This window comes from Aristolochia californica, unplaced genomic scaffold (assembly GCF_029961685.1).
Source record: "Aristolochia californica isolate CCGP_79_NKW_82.1479 unplaced genomic scaffold, dmAriCali1.0.hap1 SCAF_12, whole genome shotgun sequence".
NCBI lineage: Eukaryota > Viridiplantae > Streptophyta > Magnoliopsida > Piperales > Aristolochiaceae > Aristolochia > Aristolochia californica.
In genome coordinates, this window is record NW_027181793.1 from 18,657,492 (window position 1) to 18,679,812 (window position 22,321).

A 22,321-nucleotide genomic window follows, 5' to 3' on the forward strand; every position below is an offset into this window, starting at 1 on the left:
ATCGCTGGAAGCTTCTAAGGCAGTCGACGAGATGAGAGATGGTGTCCAAGTGGGGAGGGAGGCGAGGGTTTTTGGCAACCTTGGAAGCAAGTAGAGAATTAAGGGGGGTTTAGGCTACAAGAAAAAAGCCACTCATTTTATTTTTTTAATATGATTCTTTTAGATATCATATTGTTAAAAATGATGGATTAGATGTCGTAATTAAAAATATCTCTTTTCAATTCAAATTTAATACATAATTAAGGTAACATTTCTATTAAATCGTAGTAGAAAATCAAATTTACCAAATTATCTTTTTTTTAAAGTTAATTATTTTTAAAATATTTATTTAAAATAATTTTTGAAAAACTTTCTCATTACGAGAGATAAATTCAAAAAAGGGAAGGATGTTATTTTTAAAATTGGATGTTGGATAATCGTGATTTTGTTTTCTGATCTAGATGAGTGGTTGTTGTTTGATAGGACTCTCTGTGCCCCCCCAACGAGTTTCCTACTTGATCTTGACTTTGCATGAGTCTTGGTTAGGTGCATCTCCTACGTTTTGCATGAAAACTGCACGAAAAGTTTGTGTCGCTCCTAGTTTCTCAAGGTTTTGTATGAAAAAAACATAAACAAACTCATGTAACCTTGTTCACACTCACACAAAATCTTCGAGTTGTGAGTCTAAAATGTTTTCCTAATAATTTAACCTAGTCACAACCAATCAAGCGTTTTTTAATCACTAGAGACTTGTCAGACCACTTAACCTCTTCCAGTTGTTGATGAGAAAGAAAAACAGAGAAAAACACTTATTGTTGTAATTTGTCTAGTAAATTTGAAGTCTTATCTTGAAGTTGTCAAGACACAAGTCAACTCCATTGCATTATCTTTATTTGAAGATATTTGTGCCATAACACTTTAAATACTGGTAAAAGATTTTGAAACACTAGGGTTACCTATAGAGATATCTATCATGTACTCTCAAGGAAGAGGAGGAAGCAACAACAATGGATGTAGGGGAAGAAACTTTTGAGGCTCACACACATTGATGGCAGGATGGTAAATAAAGGGTCATCTCATAGAGATGACATTGATGTAATTAAACTAAAGTTCTAAGGTTCAAACCCTAAGTTCAGGGGTATTATTGTAATATAGTAGTTTCATAAATCTATAAATAGAGCTTCAGGGGGAGGGTAAGGAATAATCAATTCCATAACCCTTCTTCCTCAAGTTTTCTCCTAATGAGTTTTTTTCTCTTTTTTCTCCGTGAGCTAAATTCATAGAGTCCTGAAAATCAACACAAACTAAACCACCACGCACAAATCATCATTTGTGCAAACATTATACTAAAGAAATCAATTGGATCTTAGACAAGGTCAAAGAGTTCTAAGATAATTTATAATCAACTAATGATATATATTAAGTTACCTTGAAATGTATATTGTAACTTATATATTAAGAATTGAATGTTAACCATTTCATTGTTTTCTTCTAAAATCAACTTTTCAAGTTCATGTTTCATCGACTTATTGAGGATTCAAAATAGAAGCTATGACCAACACCGTGTTGACAATATCCCAATATTTTTTAAACTTCCTCAACATCTTTGTAGCCATTGATGCAATGAGTAGCACAAAATAATTGCATTATGATCTTACATCAGGATTTGCAATAAATGATATCTCATAAAAAAAAAAAATTAAAATGTTCACATACAATATTAGGTTTTTCCCATTATGTATATGAAGGTGAAAGATCTTCTCTTTGATGGGATAATCATACTCAACTAATAAAATAAAAATACATTTTAAAACTCCAATGTTGTGTTCAACATCAAATATGTTCAATCCCATCTCGTTAAAGCATCTAAAGATAAGGGGGAAACTCTATTATGATAATCAAATAGCTATCCAGATTTCTTCAAACCTGATCTTTCATGAAAGAACAAAACACATTGAGATTAATTATCATTCTATTCAAAAAAACGCCTCCAACATCTCTTTGGAAAACCGGGTTGTTGATAACTTCCCTAAAGTAATTGTAGCAGTATCTCTTTAGTCTACTTGTTTCAATCTAGGTGTTTATGATGTATATGCATCAGTTTGAGGGGAGTGCTAAAAAAAATAAAAACTATATGTGATAGCTGATCAAACATTAGGCTATGGGATTTAAAAACATAGTCATTCCTAGATAAATGGACTCAGCTCTCTTTCGCTCTCTCTCTCGTGGGAGAACAGAAATAGTCCAACAATCAGAGTGGACTAAAAAGAAATAGAAACTTCCATTTTTACTAGGCTATCAATGTTGATGTCAAAATTGGAGCACTCTCATTAAGAACAGTTAATGAGCTAAAGTGAACCAAACCGATTGTAAACAGAAATTCCCATATAAACCCCCCTAAACAGAGTAATCGAACAAAGACCATTTATACTTGGGACTACCTGACCTTCACTACTTCCATATATACACACCTGGGATTCCCCATCCAATGGCTAATTGTAAAACCTATCAAATATGAGAAATTAGTTTCCATTCCCCTGCTTCTTCTTCTCGTTTCTTCCTTTTCTTGTTTGTCCCCCTTTGGTGCCTACTGCTACGGCCAAATGGTATTGAACAAAGCGCCGGAAAGAATTGAGTGGGCCTGAGATGAGATCATTTTCAGGCCTGTTTTGTTATCCACGGCCCATCAATCTAGAACGGCTTATGCAAGTACATGTACATGTCCGAGTAAGTATTGAACACCGGCGAGAGTTGGACGCTCTCCAGCTGCTGGAATGGGTCCCTCCCAACCGTAGCATCCATGTTATTTGTCGGGATTTCGAGGGCTCTTTCCCACTCCTTCCACTTCGGCTGGCTCTGCACCTCCCTCTCGCACGCGAACTCCGTGCTCACCACTTGCTCCGAGCAGCTCGAGTCGGTGGTATGAAGCCTGGGTATGGAATCGGACGAGTCGAAGTAGGCGAAATCGGTGACGTGGGTCGACATCTCCGGCTTCTGTTCGACCGGGTCCATGTTGCAAACGGGTCTGCAGTCCACCCTCATCGACCGGGTCTCGATCGTCCCCTTCTTGTTGTAGATTCGACACAGAACCCAATCATCTAACTGAAAGAGGGCAAAAAAGCCAAAAAAAACCAAAATGAGAAGCGTGTCCCTTATACCGCCACCACGTACACGTGGAATACAATAGACGCACGTGCTATAAATCCATCGTTTGGATAAGTTAAAGCCGGTCAGCGGTGGTTGAACTTATTACAAAAATTAAAATGGTAGGCTGAAAGGATAGGAGGCACTCGTCATAGTGGGCCCCAAGATTTTCTAGAATTGTACGCTGTCCAAAGGCAGTGGGACCCAGTAGTCAGCCGCCATTGGTGGCCCACTAGCATGCACATAGATTCAATGTCTCAACAAATATTGTGGGCCACAACAGGCCCACCGGCCATGTCCTTTGCATCCATAGCCACCCCCCCCCCCCCCCACCTCCCCACCTTCCCACTTGTAATCTCCCGACACAACTTTATTCCAGGAAAAGATTTTGATTTTCCAGGTTTTATTTAATAGGAATCTATTAATAAAAATTTGATTTTTTTTTCAATCGAAGAGCAAGGCAGTAAAGCATACCCTTAAACTGTTTTTCTTGCGGGCGGAGCGGTCGACGTCGGCGAGGCGGTACTCGTGCATGATCCAATTGGTTTTCTCCCCTTTCGGAGCTTTCCCAGCGTAGAAGACCAACGCTTTCTTAATCCCCATCGGCTTCGGAGTTCCGATTGGCTTGTCGGCGCCCGTGGCTTTCCAGTAACCCGACCCGGCGGCCCGGTTCGGTCTTGATCCATTTGGATACTTTCGGTCCCTTGGGGAGAAGAAGTACCACTCTTTCTCGCCATATAGAGCCATCCCTGTTCCATTCAAAATCAGTCTTCATCTAAAAATAAAAAAAATAAAAAAAACTTGAAATCCCAAAAAAAAAAAAAAAAAAGACGGTCAACAATGGTTAACTCTGCTTCTTCCTTTATTAAATTCACCTTAAAATTCATGCAGCAAGGCACAAGAGAAAAATGCGAAGAGCAATTGATAAACATGCACTTCTTTATTCACCCCAGTCAGAAAGAAAAGAAAAGGAAAAAAAATAACAAGAACAAGAACAAGAACAAAATCCGCGAAGAAATATTTCAAGAAATTCTTTTCTTAGAAAAAAACAATAACTGGAAATTGAAAATCGTCCTTCAATGTAAACTAGACAATTACCTGGGAGCTGCCAAGGATTGTATCTGTATAGATCGATCTCAGCGATGATCGGAACGGCAATAGACTGTGAAGCGCACTTCCGGCAAAGATAGTGCATCACCAGCTCCTCATCCGTCGGGTGAAACCTAAATCCTGGTGGCAACTGCAATTCTCCCGCCATTTCTTCCCCGTTCGCTTCTCCGTCTCTCTTTTATCTCTTGCCTCTTCGAGTTTCTTCTCAAAAAATAGGAAGGAGTCGGAAGGCTAAACTTGAAAAGAGAGCGAAGGCAGGAAATTTATAGAGAGGGCACAAAAAAAAAAGGGTAACCGAACGTGGAAGCCGCCGCCTGTGCTTTCCACAAGTACACGTGGGTTGCGACCGCCACATACCAATAAAAACCGGTTGACTATGGGCGCACGTGTCGAAGTTCTAGCGGTGCAGGGCGGGATATGGAGTCACTGCTTATGTCACGGTTTTGGATAGTCCGGGTTGGTAGTCGGCTCTCTCCTTCTCCGTCTTGGGATGAGTAGGGTCCACAAAATTAGAGAAGATCACAACCGTTGATGACTTTTCAGAGAACAGAAGCAACACGTGGTGAAATAGGCCCGCTGTGTGACTGGGGACTTTTTACCAGTATAAACGATCGTTCACGGGAAGAATAGGTGTCGGCGGTCACAGAACCACGTCAGCGGCTGACGTTCGTGACACGTATTAAATTCTAATCCTACGGACTCAGCTATGATTTTAAATTCGAAAAACGCTTTGAGTGAGCGAGTTGAAGGTATGAAGAAGTAGGAAGGATTAGAGTAATTTGATGGTTTCAAAGGCAAAATGGAGATGTGTTAGTGTATTAAAACCATGCTTATTTACTGTTGGAAATGTGCAAAAATCAGGGTATTTCTGATTCTTTGCCAAGAACTTGACTCGAACAAATAAAAATCCAAGTCATTCATCAATTCAGTGACTAGACTTTGAGCGAGTCAAAATAGAAGAGTCAACTTTATTATTATCCTGGGTTATGTACTTATGTCTTCCGCTCCTAACATACCAGTCTTTTGGGTAGTATTGGCTAGGTGCATAACATTTGGTATCAGAGCAGCGCTACGTCCCAACTTCGAATCCCTGCATGCACAGGTGGACCGCACGCCCCTTGCAGGGCACCGTAAGGGAGTATGGGCTCCTGACCCAATCCCCGTTGTTGTGTTAAGGCCGTCGTGGTCGTCGGCTCAGGAGGGTAGGGTGTATTGTTATGGTCCTGGGGTTAAGTACATATGTCTTCCGCTCTTAACATGCTGGTTTTTTGGGTAGTATTGGCTAAGTGTTTAACGGACTCCCTCTCTATGAGTCCGCTTGACTCGAAAAACCATGATAATAATTGGAAAATATAACCATTTACTCACCCGTTTTCTTTGGTGAGTCATGAATATTGATATTGTAAGCATCTTTCGTATCACTTTAATGAGGTTGCATCCTCTACCCACTTAGATGTGGAGAAGAGATATTAAAAAAGATAGGAAATTGATTGTTCTATTACTTGAAATCTAATTTGATAATCGACATCTTAAAAATAGTGATGGAAATCTATCTGGATCAGCTAATCCAAGTCGGTCCAAGAAATCTAATCATGGAATTATTATTTAGACTCTTGAGCGAGACTTATTCACGTGAATGAGAGCATTTCATGTAACTTCATATTTCCTAAGTCAAAGTTGTAACTCCTGTAAGTCTCCAATTTTCATCCAAGTTTGAACAACTTAGCAGCTACCCATGTTCAAGTTCTTCCCCCATATAGAATGAAACAAACAAAAAGATAACCAATAGTCAAACTTAAATTTAAATTAATCAAATTCAACAACTTGCACTACAAACTAAAAAAATAACATTAAAGAGAGCACCCATTTCTCAAAAGGGTCAAAATGTGTTCCTCCATCCATAGTTTATTTGTGGTGCTAATCCATCGGTGATTACGTGTGGAAAACGGATAATCTTGAAAGTCGAACAATGATTCAGTGACTAGTAAGCAATAAACATATACGAGTATGGACGAAATCGAAGATAAGCATGTCGATTAGTCATTGTCATTAATTTTTTTTAAAAAAGGAAATGTACTAAATGAGTGTGCTAAGAACAATTAGCAGGTCATGGAGCACCATGTTTAAGATTATTTTATTTACCTTAACAAGTAATTTTGAGTGACAAAATTAGGCAGTTTAGAAAATAATATAATATATGGTTCTTGTGAGAATAGATGGAGAAGCGGCCAAACATTCAAAAAGCCATCCTGCCTGTAAATGCTTTTCGATATTTTAGAGAAGAGGAAATTGGAGGAAGACAAATAACTGAAAGTTCGGTTAGGATGCAGAAACGAGTGTTTTATTCAGGTTCTTGAATCACAATCTTCTCTATTCATTGATTGCGTACATTTCTCTTTTGTTCTTCCGCAATTTTGTAGATGGATGGATGACAATGTTCTTGTGACCTAAAAACTTATCTGTGCCGGATGTAATCGAAGCCTAACCAGGTTTGTTGCTTCTTGTCCGATCTGATCACCAGAGGAAGATGAATAAGACGTGCGTCTTCTATGTTAATGCGGTGAATGGTAAAAACTTTGAACGGGATAGGATTCAAAAAAAATTCCTAGCAGAAATCAGAGTTGCAGAAGCGAAAGAATTAGATGATAGAAGGTATGCTGCCTGGTTTTTTTGTTTATTTTCGCAATGCTTTCTGAAATTTGTAGTCGTAGCTTCCGAAAGAGGACCAAAGGCTCCTATCCAGTCTCCTCTCAAGATTCATGGCTCCCATTTTAGTACGGACAATTCCTCTTTCTGTTCTTGCATCCCCTTGTCTGCTTCCTTTCCTTCTGGCCCAGGACCTACCTCGCTTTTCGCCTAAATTCTGGACTGTTACTGTTTCTTGTCTACAATTTGTCAGTTGTGATTCATCTTCTTGCTCCACTCCATCAAGTCTGCAGTAATTTTCTCTCGATCAAACCGCTTGATAAGATAAAGAAAAAGGAGAAATTGTTTCTCACAAATTCTGTTCGTTTTGTTTTTTTTCAGGATTGGAATGTCGTAAGAAACATGAGAAAAGATAAGAAATCCCACAGAATTTCTAATACGATTATGAATTTTCACTGGAACGAATTTTAAGCTAGATTCAAGTGACAAATATGAGTTTTAAAAATGAGATTTCCCTGGACAATTTCCAGTAAAAGCAGGAGTGGGTTAGATTCCTTATGTTTTGAAAAAGTTGAACACGCAACAGCCTTTTCTTCTAAAGTTCGATGATCGAGGGGACTTTTTTTGTCGCATTGCATCATCCCATTTGGATTCTGCGGGACTACAAAAAACTTTCCAATCTCCTTTCCACACTCGTATCAAATTCTTGTAATTTCCTGCCTAATTTTCCTTCACCACTTTTACATACCAAATTATTGTCTTTTGTTAGATTCTTGTTTTTATCCACATAACCTCCAAAACGAAACACATGGAAAAAGATATGGGATTAGGATGAGACATAAGATGAGACATAATGCTCTTTTGAGGACCTCTTCTTGACTTTCAAGGGTTAGGATCAATCTTTTCCTAATTGGATTGGATTGGATTGTATCGGCCTGTTTAACCTGATTGAATAGAATTAGACCCTTTGTTTGTTTCTTACATAGAAGAAAACCATTTTTTGTTCAAAACCCGATTTGACCATGACCCACATGGTTAATGACCATGACCCTCTTGTTTCTTAACAACTGAAACTGTGAACATGACAATGATTTAGTAAGGAGATTAGTAAGTTGGTAAGTAAAAACAACAAGAGCCACACGAAGTAAACTAAATCGAACCTCAATTTACCCGATTTGACTATAACCCACACGGTTAATTCAATATGATTCAATAATCTACTCTTCATAATGTACCAAGTACTCACATAGAAAAGGTTGTAATACTATTACACCAAAATAGTGATTAATGTCTAAATAAAACAAATAGGTAGCATCTTATTTTGATCCAACCGATATTTGAACTCGATCTAGGCCGATTGGACTAAACCCTGCCTGCCTACAAGTTCATTAACATTTGTTAGGATAATAATCACTTAAACAACAAAAGCTTAAATTAAAAATTTTAATGGCCAAATAGAGATTAATGGATAGAATAGAAGAACTTGGGAACCCTTATAAAAGGGAACATGTAAGATTTGGAATCCAATGAAAATAGATAAACATCAGACAAAAACGTGGATGTGAATCATAGGAACACGCAATAGGAAATATGAATGGAGTGGTGGTATATTCATTAATGAAGAGGATAATGACCAACATTCCAATCACTCTTGATGCTTGATGCCAGGTAGGTATTGGGCCCTGTACTCTCATGTTTCACGTATTGATCTGTTATTGGTGTGACTTGGTATAGGAGAATTGGTTAAACAACAGACTTTTCCAAACACGCTACGTAAGCTATCACAACACTGCTGCAACCAAGTTTCAACTCTGAATAAAACTCAGAGCAGTTGTCATAAAGGCTACCAAAGAATCATCCTGATCTTTGACCAACCTAATCTTTAAAAGTGATTCAATTTCCCTTGCTGGGTTTTCAAATAATCATTCACATGTTTGTTTTTTGTTAGAAATTAGACGTTGTAGTTCAATACTAACAAGAGCAATAATAATCATAAAAAAAACAAAAATTATACAAATTAGCTGTTGTGAGATTACATCCTGTCTTTCACCGCTACAAAAAAGTCGAACAAACTGGGTGGTAATAACATCATAACATAGAAAATTCTCACAAACACATTCAGTGAACAACAACTTCAAACAATCCAAACGTGAAGACCTTGAATAGACTCAAAACTCTCTTCTAAGTAGTGGCTTAATCTCTCACCCTACTAGGCAATTCAACAATAATCATGAACCAACAAACATCAAGTCACGTTTTGGACAACAAACTATGAATAACAGTAAATAGTTATCTATAAGTTACAATTAAGCAACCGACAATACAAAACTTTGGTACAAGTCAATGGTCATCTACTCTTTTTTTTTTTTTTTGAAAAAAGATGTATTTATATTAACAAGGGAAAAAATTATAAAGGAAGAGGGAGCAGATCACTTACAACAAGAGATTGCAGGGAAACTCCCTGTTTGGCAAATACATCTACTGCTGAATTTGCAGATCTCGGAATGTGATACCAAATATAAGAGAATGATGATGCAATATCTAAAATCTCCTGAAATATGTCTCAATGCCTCAATGGCGGAAGGGAACCACACTGGCACCAACGAATCACTACCTTGGAGTCTCCTTCAATGTGAATAGGACCACTACAGTTGTCTCTGAACACACGGAGCCCATTAAGAAGGCCATATAACTTTGCTGACATAGAATCAGAGGTGCTTAATGGACCAGCATAAGAGAAGCACTGATTTCTAGGCGGATCCGAAATCAACCCCCCGAAACCAGCGATCCCCGGATTGCCAAGAGAAGAACCATCAAAATTCAATTTTAAGTAACCAACCTCCGGGGGAGTCCACTCCTTCATTACTTGAACCTTGGTCCCAATGTGCATCCTTGCCAGATTGCTCCAGTTATCTCGAATGGAGGTGCCCTTGAAAGAGCAAAAATGCTTCTTAGTCAAAAGCCAAGTAGAGATTTGCCCTGTCACTCTTTCTGGTACTTTTGCCTCAGATTCACTTTTAGCATCGAACCCCCTTCTATTCCGTTCATTCCAAAGCCCCCATGGAACCAAACTGGCATAGGCTAAGATCATCATTTTACCAAGACCAAGAAGGGGATAGCAAATGATCGACTTGCAAAAGCCGATCAGATCAGCAGATATACAAAATTGCAACCCCAACTTGCATAGAACAGAGGTCCACACATTCCATGAGAATTGACACAGGAGCAAAGTATGGCTGGCGGATTCGGTTTCATTGTTGCAAAAAGGACATAGCAGGTCTATAGATGGGTGACCTTTTCTTCGGAGCACATCTACCGTAAGAATTTTACTTTGGCAAGCACCCCACATGAAGAATTTTATCTTTAGAAGGGCACTGAGACACCAAACGAAGTAAATATCATGCTCACTTTGTGTCGAATCCCAACCATTAATATATCTGTATGCCAAATAAACTGATAATTTTCTTCTTTTGTCAGGCCACCAAATGACCTTGTCTACATTGGAAGGCCTTATTCTGACATAATTCAAAGAATCCAATAAACTGCTTGCTTCCATAGCCTTCGTATCAGATAGATCCCTTCGAGGATGTAGGCTCATACCACCCCGCTCAAAGGCATCGACTACTGAAATCTCCCTTTGTGTGGAAGAAGGAAAAGATTCTTGAAAGAGTTCCTCAAAGGTTCCTACCCTGTCTACCAATCATCCCAGAATTTAAGAGATCTGCCACTGCCAACAAAGAATCTATAGGCTGAGGAGAAATTCTGAAGAAGAAAATAAAGAGATCTCCATATTAAGGATAACCTTCTCCGATTTCCTCCGGACATCCACCATGACGAATTCCAACCCAGCTTGGTCCGAACCATATCCTTCCAAAGATTAGAAGAATTTGTGTTACACTGCCATATCCATTTAAGAAGTAAAACTTTGTTCATTTCTTTTGATTTCCAAATCCCTAATCCACCCAATCTCTTAGGTAGACATACTTCATCCCATCTGACCAAGTGATATTTGAAAAAATCACTTGATCATCTCCAGATGAATCTTCTTTTCATTTTATCCATGGCTTTGCATACAGAATATGGGCAAGGCATAAAGGATAAAACATAGTTTGGGGAACCAACAATACATGACTTAAGGAGGATTAGTCTGCCCACCTTGCTGAGGAGGCGCCCCTTCCAAGTTGCTAACCGAGATTCAACCTTTTCGACCACTGGGTTCCATAAACTTTGAGATATATGCCCATGAAAGAGTGGGAGGCCAAGATACTTTGCTGGAAGAGTAATCATAGAGCAACCAAATAAATTTGCCATCTCTGCAAGATTCTCCGAGCTCACATTAAATCCTATGAGAGAGGTCTTCCCCCAATTAATTTTTTGCCCAGATGCTACTTCAAAAAGGCCCAATACTGATTTTATCCTCCTTGCACTATCCATATCACCGATTCCAAAAATAATAGTATCATCCGCAAATTGAAAAATTGGTATATTAAATGCTTGGTGGGGGCTTGTTGGGGAGAGCCATCCAAGGTCAATCGCCGAATAAAACATAACAGAGAGGAATTCTGCAACTATGTTGAATAGGAGCGGAGAGAGAGGGTCACCTTGCCTAATTCCCCTGGTTCCTTTAAAATATCCACATACTGAACCGTTGAGGATCGGGGAGTAGGATGCTGAGCCTACATAGCTTCTTATCCAAAATCGCCATTTTTCTCCAAATCCCATTGTTTCCATTGTCTCATCAAGCAAGATCCAATTAACTCTGTCAAAAGCTTTTTCAAGATCAAGCTTAAGGGCGATTCTCGAGTCCTGGTTATGCCTGAAGTGGTCCATAAGCTCATGTGCGGTCATTGTGGAGTCTAAAATTTCTCTCCCCTTGAGGAAAGCGCCTTGCCCTTTGTGGATGACGATGGGGAGCAATACCTTTAAACGGTGGGCTAGGATTCTCGCAATAATTTTGTATGCACTCGTAACCAGACTGATAGGGTGAAAATCCTCTAGTTTCTTCACACTTACTTTCTTTGGAACCAAAGTGATAAATGATGCACCGATGCTTCAGAATGTTATGCAATTTCTGAAAAAGTCATCGATCATAGCACTGATATCTTCCTTAAGATGGGCCCAAAACTTTTTCAAAAAGTCACCATTAAAACCATCAGGGACCGAGGACCTGTCACTTTCCATGCCCAATACGGCCCGCTCAATGAGATTCTATAAGTGAGGCAACTGCTGTGGAGATACGAGAGAAGCTAATGTGCGGAAACCTCGGCATGTTGGTATACTCCTCCGAATATAAATCTATAAAAAACTTAACCAACTCATTAGTAATTGAGGTCTGACACGACGTTACGTTATTATTAATGCATAATGAGGTAATTCGATTGGATCTCCTCTTTGCCGAGGCGACGACATGGAAAAACTTTGTATTCGCATCTCCCTCCTTTAGCCATTTAAATCTGGCTCTTTGCTTCCACCGAACCTTCTCTTGATGCAGGATAACATTGAACTTATAATTTAGATAATTTTGGAGCGAAAACTCATCAGAATTTAAATACCTTTGTTCCTCCACCAAGTCCAAAGCAACGATCTGAGAGAGAAGAGAGCCCTTCTCGGCAACCATAGAGACATGGCAACTAGTGGCCCACTCCTTAATTTTTCCTTTTAAGAATCGCAACTTTAGAGGGAATGCCCACTCCCTTTTACCGAAGCTTGGACCCGCATCCCACCAATCATCAATATGAGCTTCATATTTTTCCTCCATTAACCATGAGTTTTCTAAAAGGAAAGGCGAGGGCCCCCATTTTTTGAAAGCGGTAGTCAGCATGATAGGCCAAAGGTTAGAACCTACCTTATCGAGAACTCTCCCTGTGACATTCACAAACATCTATAGCCAGTCATGGTAAGCCAAGAAACGGTCCAATTTTGATAGTATGGGCTGCTACTGGCCATTAGTCTACGTGTAGTTCTTCCCGGATAAGGCAATCTCATCCAACCCCACACCCGCCAATGAAATCTGAGAAGCCTCTCATAGAGGTCGAATTTTGGACTGTCATAGGCTTTTTCTCATGACGATATCTGATAGCATTGAAATCCCTTGTAAAGATCCACGGGAGATTCCAACTCTGCTAAAGTGAATTGAGCTCTTCCCAGAAAAGGCTCTGATCCCTGTATCTAGTAGAACCATACACTCCGCCCACACACCAACTTCTGTTGGAGGAGAGATCTCTAAATTGAATACCCAGCAAAAACCGGCCCTCAATAATATTAATAGAGTCATAATTAGCCGAGTCTCAGGCTACAAATATACCTCCAGAGTGGCCAATAGCATTCACAGTTGCCCACTTAATTGAGGGGTACGACCATAGCTCCTTGGCAATGGCATCTGTCATCTCTTGGAACTTTGTTTCTTGGAAGATAACTATAGAAGGCTTGAATTGAGAAATGAAGCTTGATATCATGTCGCGCTTCCGGACAACACCGATTCCTCTGACATTCCAAGATAGCAAGATCATTTGCTACCTTGGTTTTGGACTCCCGATGCAATATTGTCCCCAGGCAGCTGACCTTGGTAAACAACACCCATAAGGTGTGCCAATCTCATCATGTTTTGCCATGTCTCTTCGTCATATTTATGACGCTCCACTTGGAGTTCCTCCACAAGACGAGTCGATCTGTCGTTTGGAAGAGGGGGTGGTTGGGTCATATTCTTCCTCTCAGCAAGCCGAGTAGATTCTCTCTTCGGTAGATCAGTTTCCAAATGTCTTTTTCTTCTTTGATATGTAGCCAGGATAGGAGAGACTGGGAGTGGATGAGGAGGAGGAGGAGGGGAGGAGAGGGGGGAAGATTTTTCTAGGTCTGGAAGGTCCGGCTGCTCAGGCTCCATGTGAGTGTACTGGGGTGGGGTGGAGTCCGTCGGCCTTTCTGTTCTCACAGGGACGAAGTCTTGCTCCACAGAAGTAGGGCGAAGGTTTAAATCCGTGAGGGCGGCTCCGGGCATATGCTCAGTCCATTCCCCAAAAGAGATAGAGTACATAGTTAGATCCATTTTCATGATGACTCCCTGTGATCTCGATGCTCGAGGTCTCAGAGCCCGAGAGGATTATTGGGCCCTCGAGTTGATGAACATGTGAGGTGCTTGGTTCGAGGTTCAGATTAAACCTCTCCTTTTGCCTTTTTTTTGTTTCTGAAATCATCAGTGTGCTTGTAGCCACCGGATAGCCTTAGAACCTGCGCATTTGTCTCTTGATACGAGGTAGAAATATTGGGAGGGCCTTTCTGGAAGAGAGGTTTAGATAGGGGGTTTGCGAGGGGTTTGGGAAAAGACGAGAAGAATGAGGCGAAAATAGGGGAGAGTATTTTTCAGGTTGCAAAAGCTGAATGAGTAGACTTTCCAGACAAAGGACTGTCCGTAGTACGAGAGGAGTCAGTGTTGGAGTTATGCAAAGTGGAGGTGGGGTCAATTTAAATTTGAGATAGGGGTGGACTCGATTTCCGAGATGAGGTCAGACATCAGAATACATATCTGACTCTTCAAATTTGAGATTTGAAATATTTTGAACGGGGATTGAGTATTTAAATTTGAATTTGGGGTAGACTCCATATCTGAGACGATATCAGACCTCGGGATACACTCCTGGCTCGTCAGATTTGATTTTTGAGATATTTTGAAAGGGGGTTGAGTTGATTTCACGTTGGAGACCATGAAGGACAGGCTGGATGGGAGGCCTGACACGCTACCCTCTTTTCCTTTTAGGGAATTTGGGACTGGCTTTAAAATTTCTAAATTCCCAGCTTGGGAATCTGGGATTAATTTAAAATCCTCTGACATGCATGCCTCGATTCTCAGGATAGAAATAGTTTTCGAAAAACTACTCTCTGAGTTTACTTTTGAGTTTGAGTCTGCGTCAAAACTCGGTAGTGACGTGGACTCACCCGAGCGGGAGGGATCCTGTCTGGTGTCCCCTGAGTTAACTCGTCCGGGACTCGCGTAAGCTGTGACCTCCGGTGTGTTGCTTATCTTTCGCGTTCGATGACATTCCGGTGGTCTCAGTATACAGAGTTCCCCGTATGACACCTCTATCCACACGAAATCACCTCCGAAAATTAATTTTTGAAAAAAAGGCTCTCTCCAACGGGAGTTTGGGTTGACAAATGCCATTACAATGTCAAGCTTTGAACCCTCCAATGTGGTGTCCAACCATTGAATGATCCTTCCGAATGTGTTACAAAATTTGTTGAGCACCTCGTTCGACCATAACTCAATTGGGAGACCTCAGATCGAAACCTATTGGCCGATAGGTTGGCTTACCAGAGTTTCTTTCCACTTCGATATAAATAATTCTTCTTCTTGTAGCCATTTCCTATTCTCCAGGATTTCTTATGTCTCCTCCCTCGTGTTGGGGGAGAACCAGCCATTTCCGAGGTTCCATCCACGCTACCATGGGCTGAAACATGAAGGACTTGCCGAACCAAAGCGTGAGGCTAGTGCTATTCCACCTTTCAGAGGAGGATTCCACGATTAATCCGGCGCTGAGCTTTTGTTTCCCATTTTCGAATATGTCAGGGGGTAAGGTTATGGTCGGGATCTGGACAATCGTTTGGGGGATTTTCTGGAGGGGTGATATGGAGAGTGGTGGTTTAGGGGCTTTTCGAGATGGGAGCTGGAAAGGGGGGGAAATGCCGGAGGTCTTTTTTGGGAGGGGGGTGAGTTTTTGCATTTATCGGCATGGGAAACTCAACATACTTCTCCCCGATGGCCAGAATCGAGTTTCGCAACTCTTTCCAACACTGAGACAGCCCAAGGTTTCTGGTAGGTAGACACGCGCCATTTGTAAGCCCTCTTCGCTGGATTATCTTAAGCTCTCTAATCCCTTGTTTTCTGAATACGGAAAGGGAGAAAGAGATCTCCCCGATTATGATTTCACAAAGTTTCGGAGCACTTCCAGAATCTCCCTCCCCCAGGCATCAAGCGAAATCCAAGACAGAGGCTAGGGGGATCGAGATGAAGAATCTTCTTCGCCCGTTCCGCATTGTGATTCGGATTACCTTGGTATTTTGCCCTTGCTTTAGGGCCAATGTGATCTCAGAATCGCCGTAACTCCATGATGAACCTCCCGTCTTGAAGTTTCCTTTCCTTCCCGCTGATCTTCCTTTCGCCATGCTCCAGGGGCCATCCTCCTCCATCGCCGGCGATTTGCCACGGTCTTCTTGCCTCTGATGAGTCCCTGTAACAGGATTCTCCACTGCGTCGGCTTTTCCAGGGAGAGGAGGTCGATGCTAGTCTTTCACCTGCCCCCCTTCTGCCAAGGAGAGAATCGGGTGTAGATTCTTGTCGAGCAACAATGTTTCCTCCTCAAATTCCTTCGGGCGTCGCCTCATCGCTCAGTTTGACTGCAGCCTAATGTTACCGAGGAGTTCAGAACCCATTTGGGTGAAGCAGCGGTTTCGGCTCTCTATCTCTAAATCATCTACTCTCTTTAGCAGCACCGTTGAGCCGAATCAAGGCAAATGGTCACACTACGTACATAAATCAGGAGATCACCTGCCTCATTACTCTTAAGAAAGTAATTTTAAATAAAGAAAGAGTTTTTCAAACTTTAATGTCCCCGCAGTCTATTCTCCTACAATTTCCAACACATGTAATTGTTCAGTTCCGCAAGACACCCTTAATTTACACCACAACATCAACAAACCATCTCAGCCATAAATTTAATACCATGTACTAAAGATCTCTGCCAGGAATTTCCCTTCTCATGTCTCCAGGAGGGGCCGGGCCATGCTCGTAAGTGTCTTGCATGCCTCCCATCCCTTGCCTCTGATAATTCCCTGGACCTTGATTTGAGTAACCTCCAGGGTGACCAGAAGCTCCTTGGTTTTGCCAACCCCCTCCCGTCCCCTGGTTCTGATATCCAGGTTGTACTGGGGGCACACCTCCCACTCCCTGATTCTGATATCCCGGGTTTGCTGGTGCACCTCCAACTCCCTGATATCCTGGGTTTGTTGGTCTCATGCCTCCAACTGGCTGGTTAGGGTAAGTAGGGTTGTTCTGCACTCCACCCATCCCAGGACTTTGATATCCCTGGTTCTGGAAGCCACTGTTTGGGACCCTTCCCTGGTTCTGGTAACCAGGGCTAGGCATGCCTCCTGTAGGCACACTGCCTTGGTTCTGATACCCACCACTTGGCATGCCTCCTTGTCCCTGGCCCTGGAAACCACTGTTGGGCACCCCTCCCTGGTTCTGGTAACCAGGGCTAGGCATGCCTCCTGTAGGCACACTGCCTTGGTTCTGATATGATGCAGTACCTGTACCAAGATTGGGTGAAGTTTGTGCATCTCGGTTGGGCATTGGACGAGGAGGCGTGTTCATATCCCGAGTCTGCATATTCTCTCTCCTCCTTTCAAAGTTTCTTGACCTGTCAAAATTCCGTGGCCTATCATTCCGCCTAGATCTCTCATTGGCACGTGCATGGTTTCTGATCCATTCCTCGTGATATTTAGGATCATAAGGAACTGCTTTCCCATCTATGAAGGGCTCCCCTGAAAAGGAAAAACAAGTATAGGTACAAGGTAACTTACAATGCACAGAAATAAAAAAAATAAAAATCAGAGAACTTCCTCCCATAATAAAATTGGAAGGAACTAACAAGTTAACCAAAGTTTAATCTCACCTCCATAGTCCTTATTTTTCACATCTAAGTAAGAATCAGGAAGTACCCACCTAACTTTTGGCAATTCTGCAGTATAATCAAACACTATTAATGCACAAAATCCAAAACAAAGAAAGAATAGTATTTGTTAATAAAGCACAAAAGCGTCCATAAGGCAGGACCAAATGAGGCATACCCTTGATCTTGTATGAGAGTTCCTCTGACACAAGACATCCAAAGGCAAAGTAACAGCGAGTTGAGACTGAATAAATTTTTTTCCTTGCTTCATCTTCACTGTTGAGAAAAAAAATGAGACAGAGCAACGAAACATTGTAAAATTCTCCACATGAAAAAGAATTCCACACTTCCTGGTTGATTTTTTATAAAAAATGTTAATTATGTTGAGAAAGGATGGTTGCACCCCAAATTGACAAGCAAGAGTCAAGATGTCATTTTCCCAACACATGATTCCAGGATCATTCAAACTTGTGATCATTGTGGGACTAATGACCAGATAATGACCCCTCTGGCACTCGAGTACCAGTTCACACGGCTACTGATTGGCCAGACCTTTCACTCACCAACAGATCAGGATAGGTAAAACAGATTGTGTTCTACTAAAGCAAAACTAATTTATTTCTGACCAGTAACTCTAATAGCATTGGTGAGTAAGCTTTCACAGGGAGGCAATCAACTGGAAACGTTTCACAAAGTTTAACAGAATGTAGAGTCTACCACTTCCACCACCATTTACACAAGTTTTAAAACATAAGTCAATACTTTTGCGTAATCTATGAAAAGGAATATTTTTTGTCGAAAGGACAATGAAAGAGAATTGCATTTAGCATCTCCAATAAGAAGCCACCTTCCCAATAATCAAGATAATAAATCAAGATGCAAGAAATAAAGCCCTTGAACTAATATTGGAAAATATTGTAAAACTAATAAGCAGGTAAATAATAAAAAAAACTAACCTTCCAATAATCTGGGCCAGGGTCTTGATGTAGCTATCGATAATATCATCCCTCGTAGCATTTTCATCTGGAGGTTCCATGACAACAAGCCAATGCTCAAAATCACAGCCATCAAGCAAAATAGTCTCCTTTGGTGGACGGTTAGACCAATTTGGAGATGGGTCATTTAGTGAGGACGTAGTAGGACGGGCTGAAAAATAGCGAACACCAGCACCAGCAGGATGCTGGCAATATTCTTTTATTGCTATAAGAAAGCGAAGGCGGTTGTGAACTGGAGGAACACGAGCAAGAGAAGTAGAAGTAAAAGAACGGGACAGTAGAGACGTAAAAGTTGGTTTGGAGATTAAGGCTCGACCAAGCAGTGATGCTGCCATGGTTACAAAAACCTGTCAAATATGCAGTTCACAAAAACATTAGAGCAACTGTGTTTTGAGGACACAATACGATTAGATTTTTTAATATATACTTTATTTGAAGAGATTGGCTACCCAGAAAATAGAATTTAAGATGAATACAGATTTTCCGAAATCTAATTTAAAATTTTGATAAATGATACAAAAGGGAAAGAGCTTTTAATATGTAGAAATAAGAAAATAATGTACTCTAATTCAAAGACAAAATGTTCCTAAAGTGCCTGATTAGGACCATACTCGAGTTGGACAATCAGAATCTTGTAGATAAAATAAATTCTACCTAAACTTTTCAGGCTGCCCTGTTTAGTTAATCTCTCAAGATCTGATTGATTAATAAGTATTTTAGCTGTTTTACTTGGTTTCAGTTTATCTTTCATATTTTCAGATGTAGGAGGGTTATATTTATTATTTTTATGCGTAAGAAGGATGTCTTTATCAATTCTGGATGTAATAGGGACTTAAAACACAATTTATTTGTGAGTATAGAAGGAGCACGATCAATTACAATGCAGCACGCTATTGTTTCCAATTCTTGTCAAAATTAGGAGACAGTGCCTCTCTCGAAAAGGCATAATTATCCCATTGCAATCTCACCCTTTTCACTCTTGCTGGCTTGTTTTTGAGACACTACAACTCAATTGGATATGTTACCATATCACTATCTTGCCTTGCTAATTAACTGAAAATTTTCACTTACTTCAGAAAGGGAATTCCAAAATAAATGTTTTTTCATGAGTCACAAGTTATTTTTCAAGAGCATACCTACTATTCCTAATGATCTCTCATTTTGCAATTCAAAACATGGGGTACTCGAATTCTAAGGCTATAAAAAGACTGGTTAGACTTGGAGATCACTATGATCTCAATATAGTATTTGACATTTACCTACCCCAAATGTCATGGATTATACTTTTTGGAAAAGTAAATCTATTGAACAAAACATTAGTAAACCGAAATGAACAGAAATTGCACAACAAATTTGGGAACTATCGAACACCATTCTAAGAAAACATTTAATTTGTATGTAGAAAACTACATAACAGAAAAGTATAGGAAAAGCACGGCATATCAATACCATGACTACAAAAAAAAAAAACAAAAAACTTCATAAAGATTTAGAAAAACATAACAAGGGGGAGAAGAAAAGGAGTTCAAAACTTAAAAATTTAATATAACAAAGATGTGGGAAGATTAATAGATCTGCACTCGTAAACCAAAAGAAGAGTTGAAGCTGAACAACGGTGGTGAAGGCAGCCAATGGTTTCCAACTCCAGAGAAAGACTTATTTCCTTACACACCAAAACTGGTATTTTTAACACCACAAAACAGAGAAGTTTCATCATATAACCGAAATGGTAGGCTGATGTTCAACTACAAGATTATAACAGCAGAAAGACAAATGGGTAGGTAGAGTAGGCCTTACAGAGACAGGAGAACACTAACACAAAATAACAGATAGCATTAAAATAGTGACAAAATGAGACAAAATTTAGATGAATTATGCAACGAGTACAGAGCAGAAGAGCAAAAACCCTAATTACAGACACAGAAGGATAGTTGAAGCCCAGGACCCCTGTAAATAATAGAAAATTACAAAGTCGAAAATAAAAAAAGAGAAGCAGCAAACCTGAAGCGCAGGCGGTATAGACCTTCGGAGAGAGGCAAGGACGAAAACCAAACATAATGTCTACTGAAAATATCTGCGCACTACTAACGTAGCACGAACTAAAAAAGAAGAGTTAAATAAAGGCTAACGAATGCCATATATTTATGTGAAAACTGTCTCGGAAAAGACTTGGTAACAGACCCTCTGAAAAGAAAACCATGCCGAGCATACCTCGAGGGAGTTCTATCAGGTGCGCCAGTAACCGGAGAGAAAAGTGATGAGAGGAAAGGGAGGGTTTAGGGTTTAAGGAAAGAGATAAATAGCGATATTGGGGAGAGACAAGAGAGATTACCTGGAAGACCCGCGACAGGAACAGCCAACAAGCTCAGAAGAGAGGAAATACCAACGGCCACCTAAGGCTAAGATGTTTGGCAGAGAAGATGCGGCAAAGCTCGGAGAGAGAGAGGGAGGGAAACGAGAGGGTAGGGCGTGCTGCAGATGAAGATATAGAAGGCTACATGGATATGGTGGAAGGCCCATTTGATCAACCCCCAGGCCCCAACCTCACTTCTTCAAATGAGAACAAATCCTCTACACGTAAGAGAGTTAATCTCGTTTACACAAATCCAAGTCCCCTCCATTAGAGGAAGAGGGGAGCTATCACTCTTCTTCCTCTCTAGTTATTAAGACTCATTTGTATTACTCACACTAAAAGCTAGAAAAACATCTATTGCATAAACAACAAATAGTAATTCTATTTCTATATTTCAAAATTGCCATTTCATATAAAAAAAATTCCAATTGGATAAACCATATAAGAATCCATCTTGAGTCCTAAGTGCTTATATTGTTTTTTTTTTTTTCTGGTGGCTAGTTTCCGATCAAACAAGATTTGGAAAAAGAAATAAGAAGAAACTAAGAAGGATGAGTAGTTCAGAGAAATTAATGAAGAAAATTCAAGGAACAGTCCCACTTGCATGAGGTTAATTTAGAAATCCAGATGGATATGTGTTTACACTTTAGCATCCAAAGAAAGATATTTCTCTAGTTGTATGTGTAGAGGGTCTACTATATTCAAATTCTTCAAGTGTTTGTCAAATAATAAACCCTACTTTTGTGCCATACAAAATCTGAATTGTTCATTGAAGATTCAAACTCTAACTCTATTTTCATTTACATGCCTTTTTTTGTTGTCATTTATTATATTTCATTTGTTTGATACACTTTAGAACCTAGTAAGTGTTTAGTTAGTTTTTCAAAAAAAAAATGAAAATATTAATTTAATGAAAACATGCTTGCATGTTTTTAACTATAAAAAAATAGAAGATTTATTATGTTATTTAAGTATTTTTTTAATAAAAATATGCTCATATGGTTAACTCTGATAGCCCATAAAATATTAGAAAACCGTTTGAGTGCGTTAAATTTAAAATATCTTAAGGATTGCAAACAAATATAAAATTTAAAACTTGTTATTTAGAATTAGTAGATACCATTTTGTTCCATCTTATTTAATCGATCCCCTGACCTCTCTGTACATATATTTGTCTCCAACAATGCATAAGTAGGGCCATGATCAAGTGTGTGGCCCTAATATGTCTCTCTTACATAATTCACTTGTAGCTAGGGCTAGCAATGGGTTGGGCTCATGTTAGTCCACTTAATGATTTAAAAGGAAAACATGAAATTTGATAGAATCTACATTAAAAAATATATATTTTAGAAAAAAATAACCAGTATACAACTTGTTTTCAATGGTGAAAGATGTAAATAATGGTGGTTTGGTTTTGTCACTCATAGTCTACA

General features: G+C 39.9%; 2 protein-coding genes across 2 annotated transcripts; both read right to left on the reverse strand.

Moving 5' to 3' along the window:
• Nucleotides 1-2,283: 2,283 nt before the first annotated feature.
• Nucleotides 2,284-4,426, reverse strand: LOC137947055 (NAC domain-containing protein 2-like). Its single transcript, XM_068793346.1, has 3 exons — nt 4,222-4,426; nt 3,598-3,872; nt 2,284-3,081 (listed from the first exon to the last, which is right to left on the reverse strand). Exons 1-3 carry the CDS (start codon nt 4,379-4,381, stop codon nt 2,671-2,673), a joined length of 846 nt encoding a protein of 281 aa, XP_068649447.1. The 5' UTR covers nt 4,382-4,426; the 3' UTR covers nt 2,284-2,670.
• Nucleotides 4,427-16,431: 12,005 nt separating this feature from the next.
• Nucleotides 16,432-20,981, reverse strand: LOC137946357 (multiple organellar RNA editing factor 8, chloroplastic/mitochondrial-like). The gene is made up of 5 exons (XM_068792619.1): nt 20,868-20,981; nt 18,497-18,882; nt 17,719-17,816; nt 17,544-17,609; nt 16,432-17,412 (listed from the first exon to the last, which is right to left on the reverse strand). The coding sequence occupies exons 2-5, from the start codon at nt 18,868-18,870 to the stop codon at nt 16,598-16,600; spliced, it is 1,353 nt and encodes a 450-aa protein (XP_068648720.1). The 5' UTR covers nt 18,871-18,882; nt 20,868-20,981; the 3' UTR covers nt 16,432-16,597.
• Between the last annotated feature and the right edge of the window lie 1,340 nt (nt 20,982-22,321).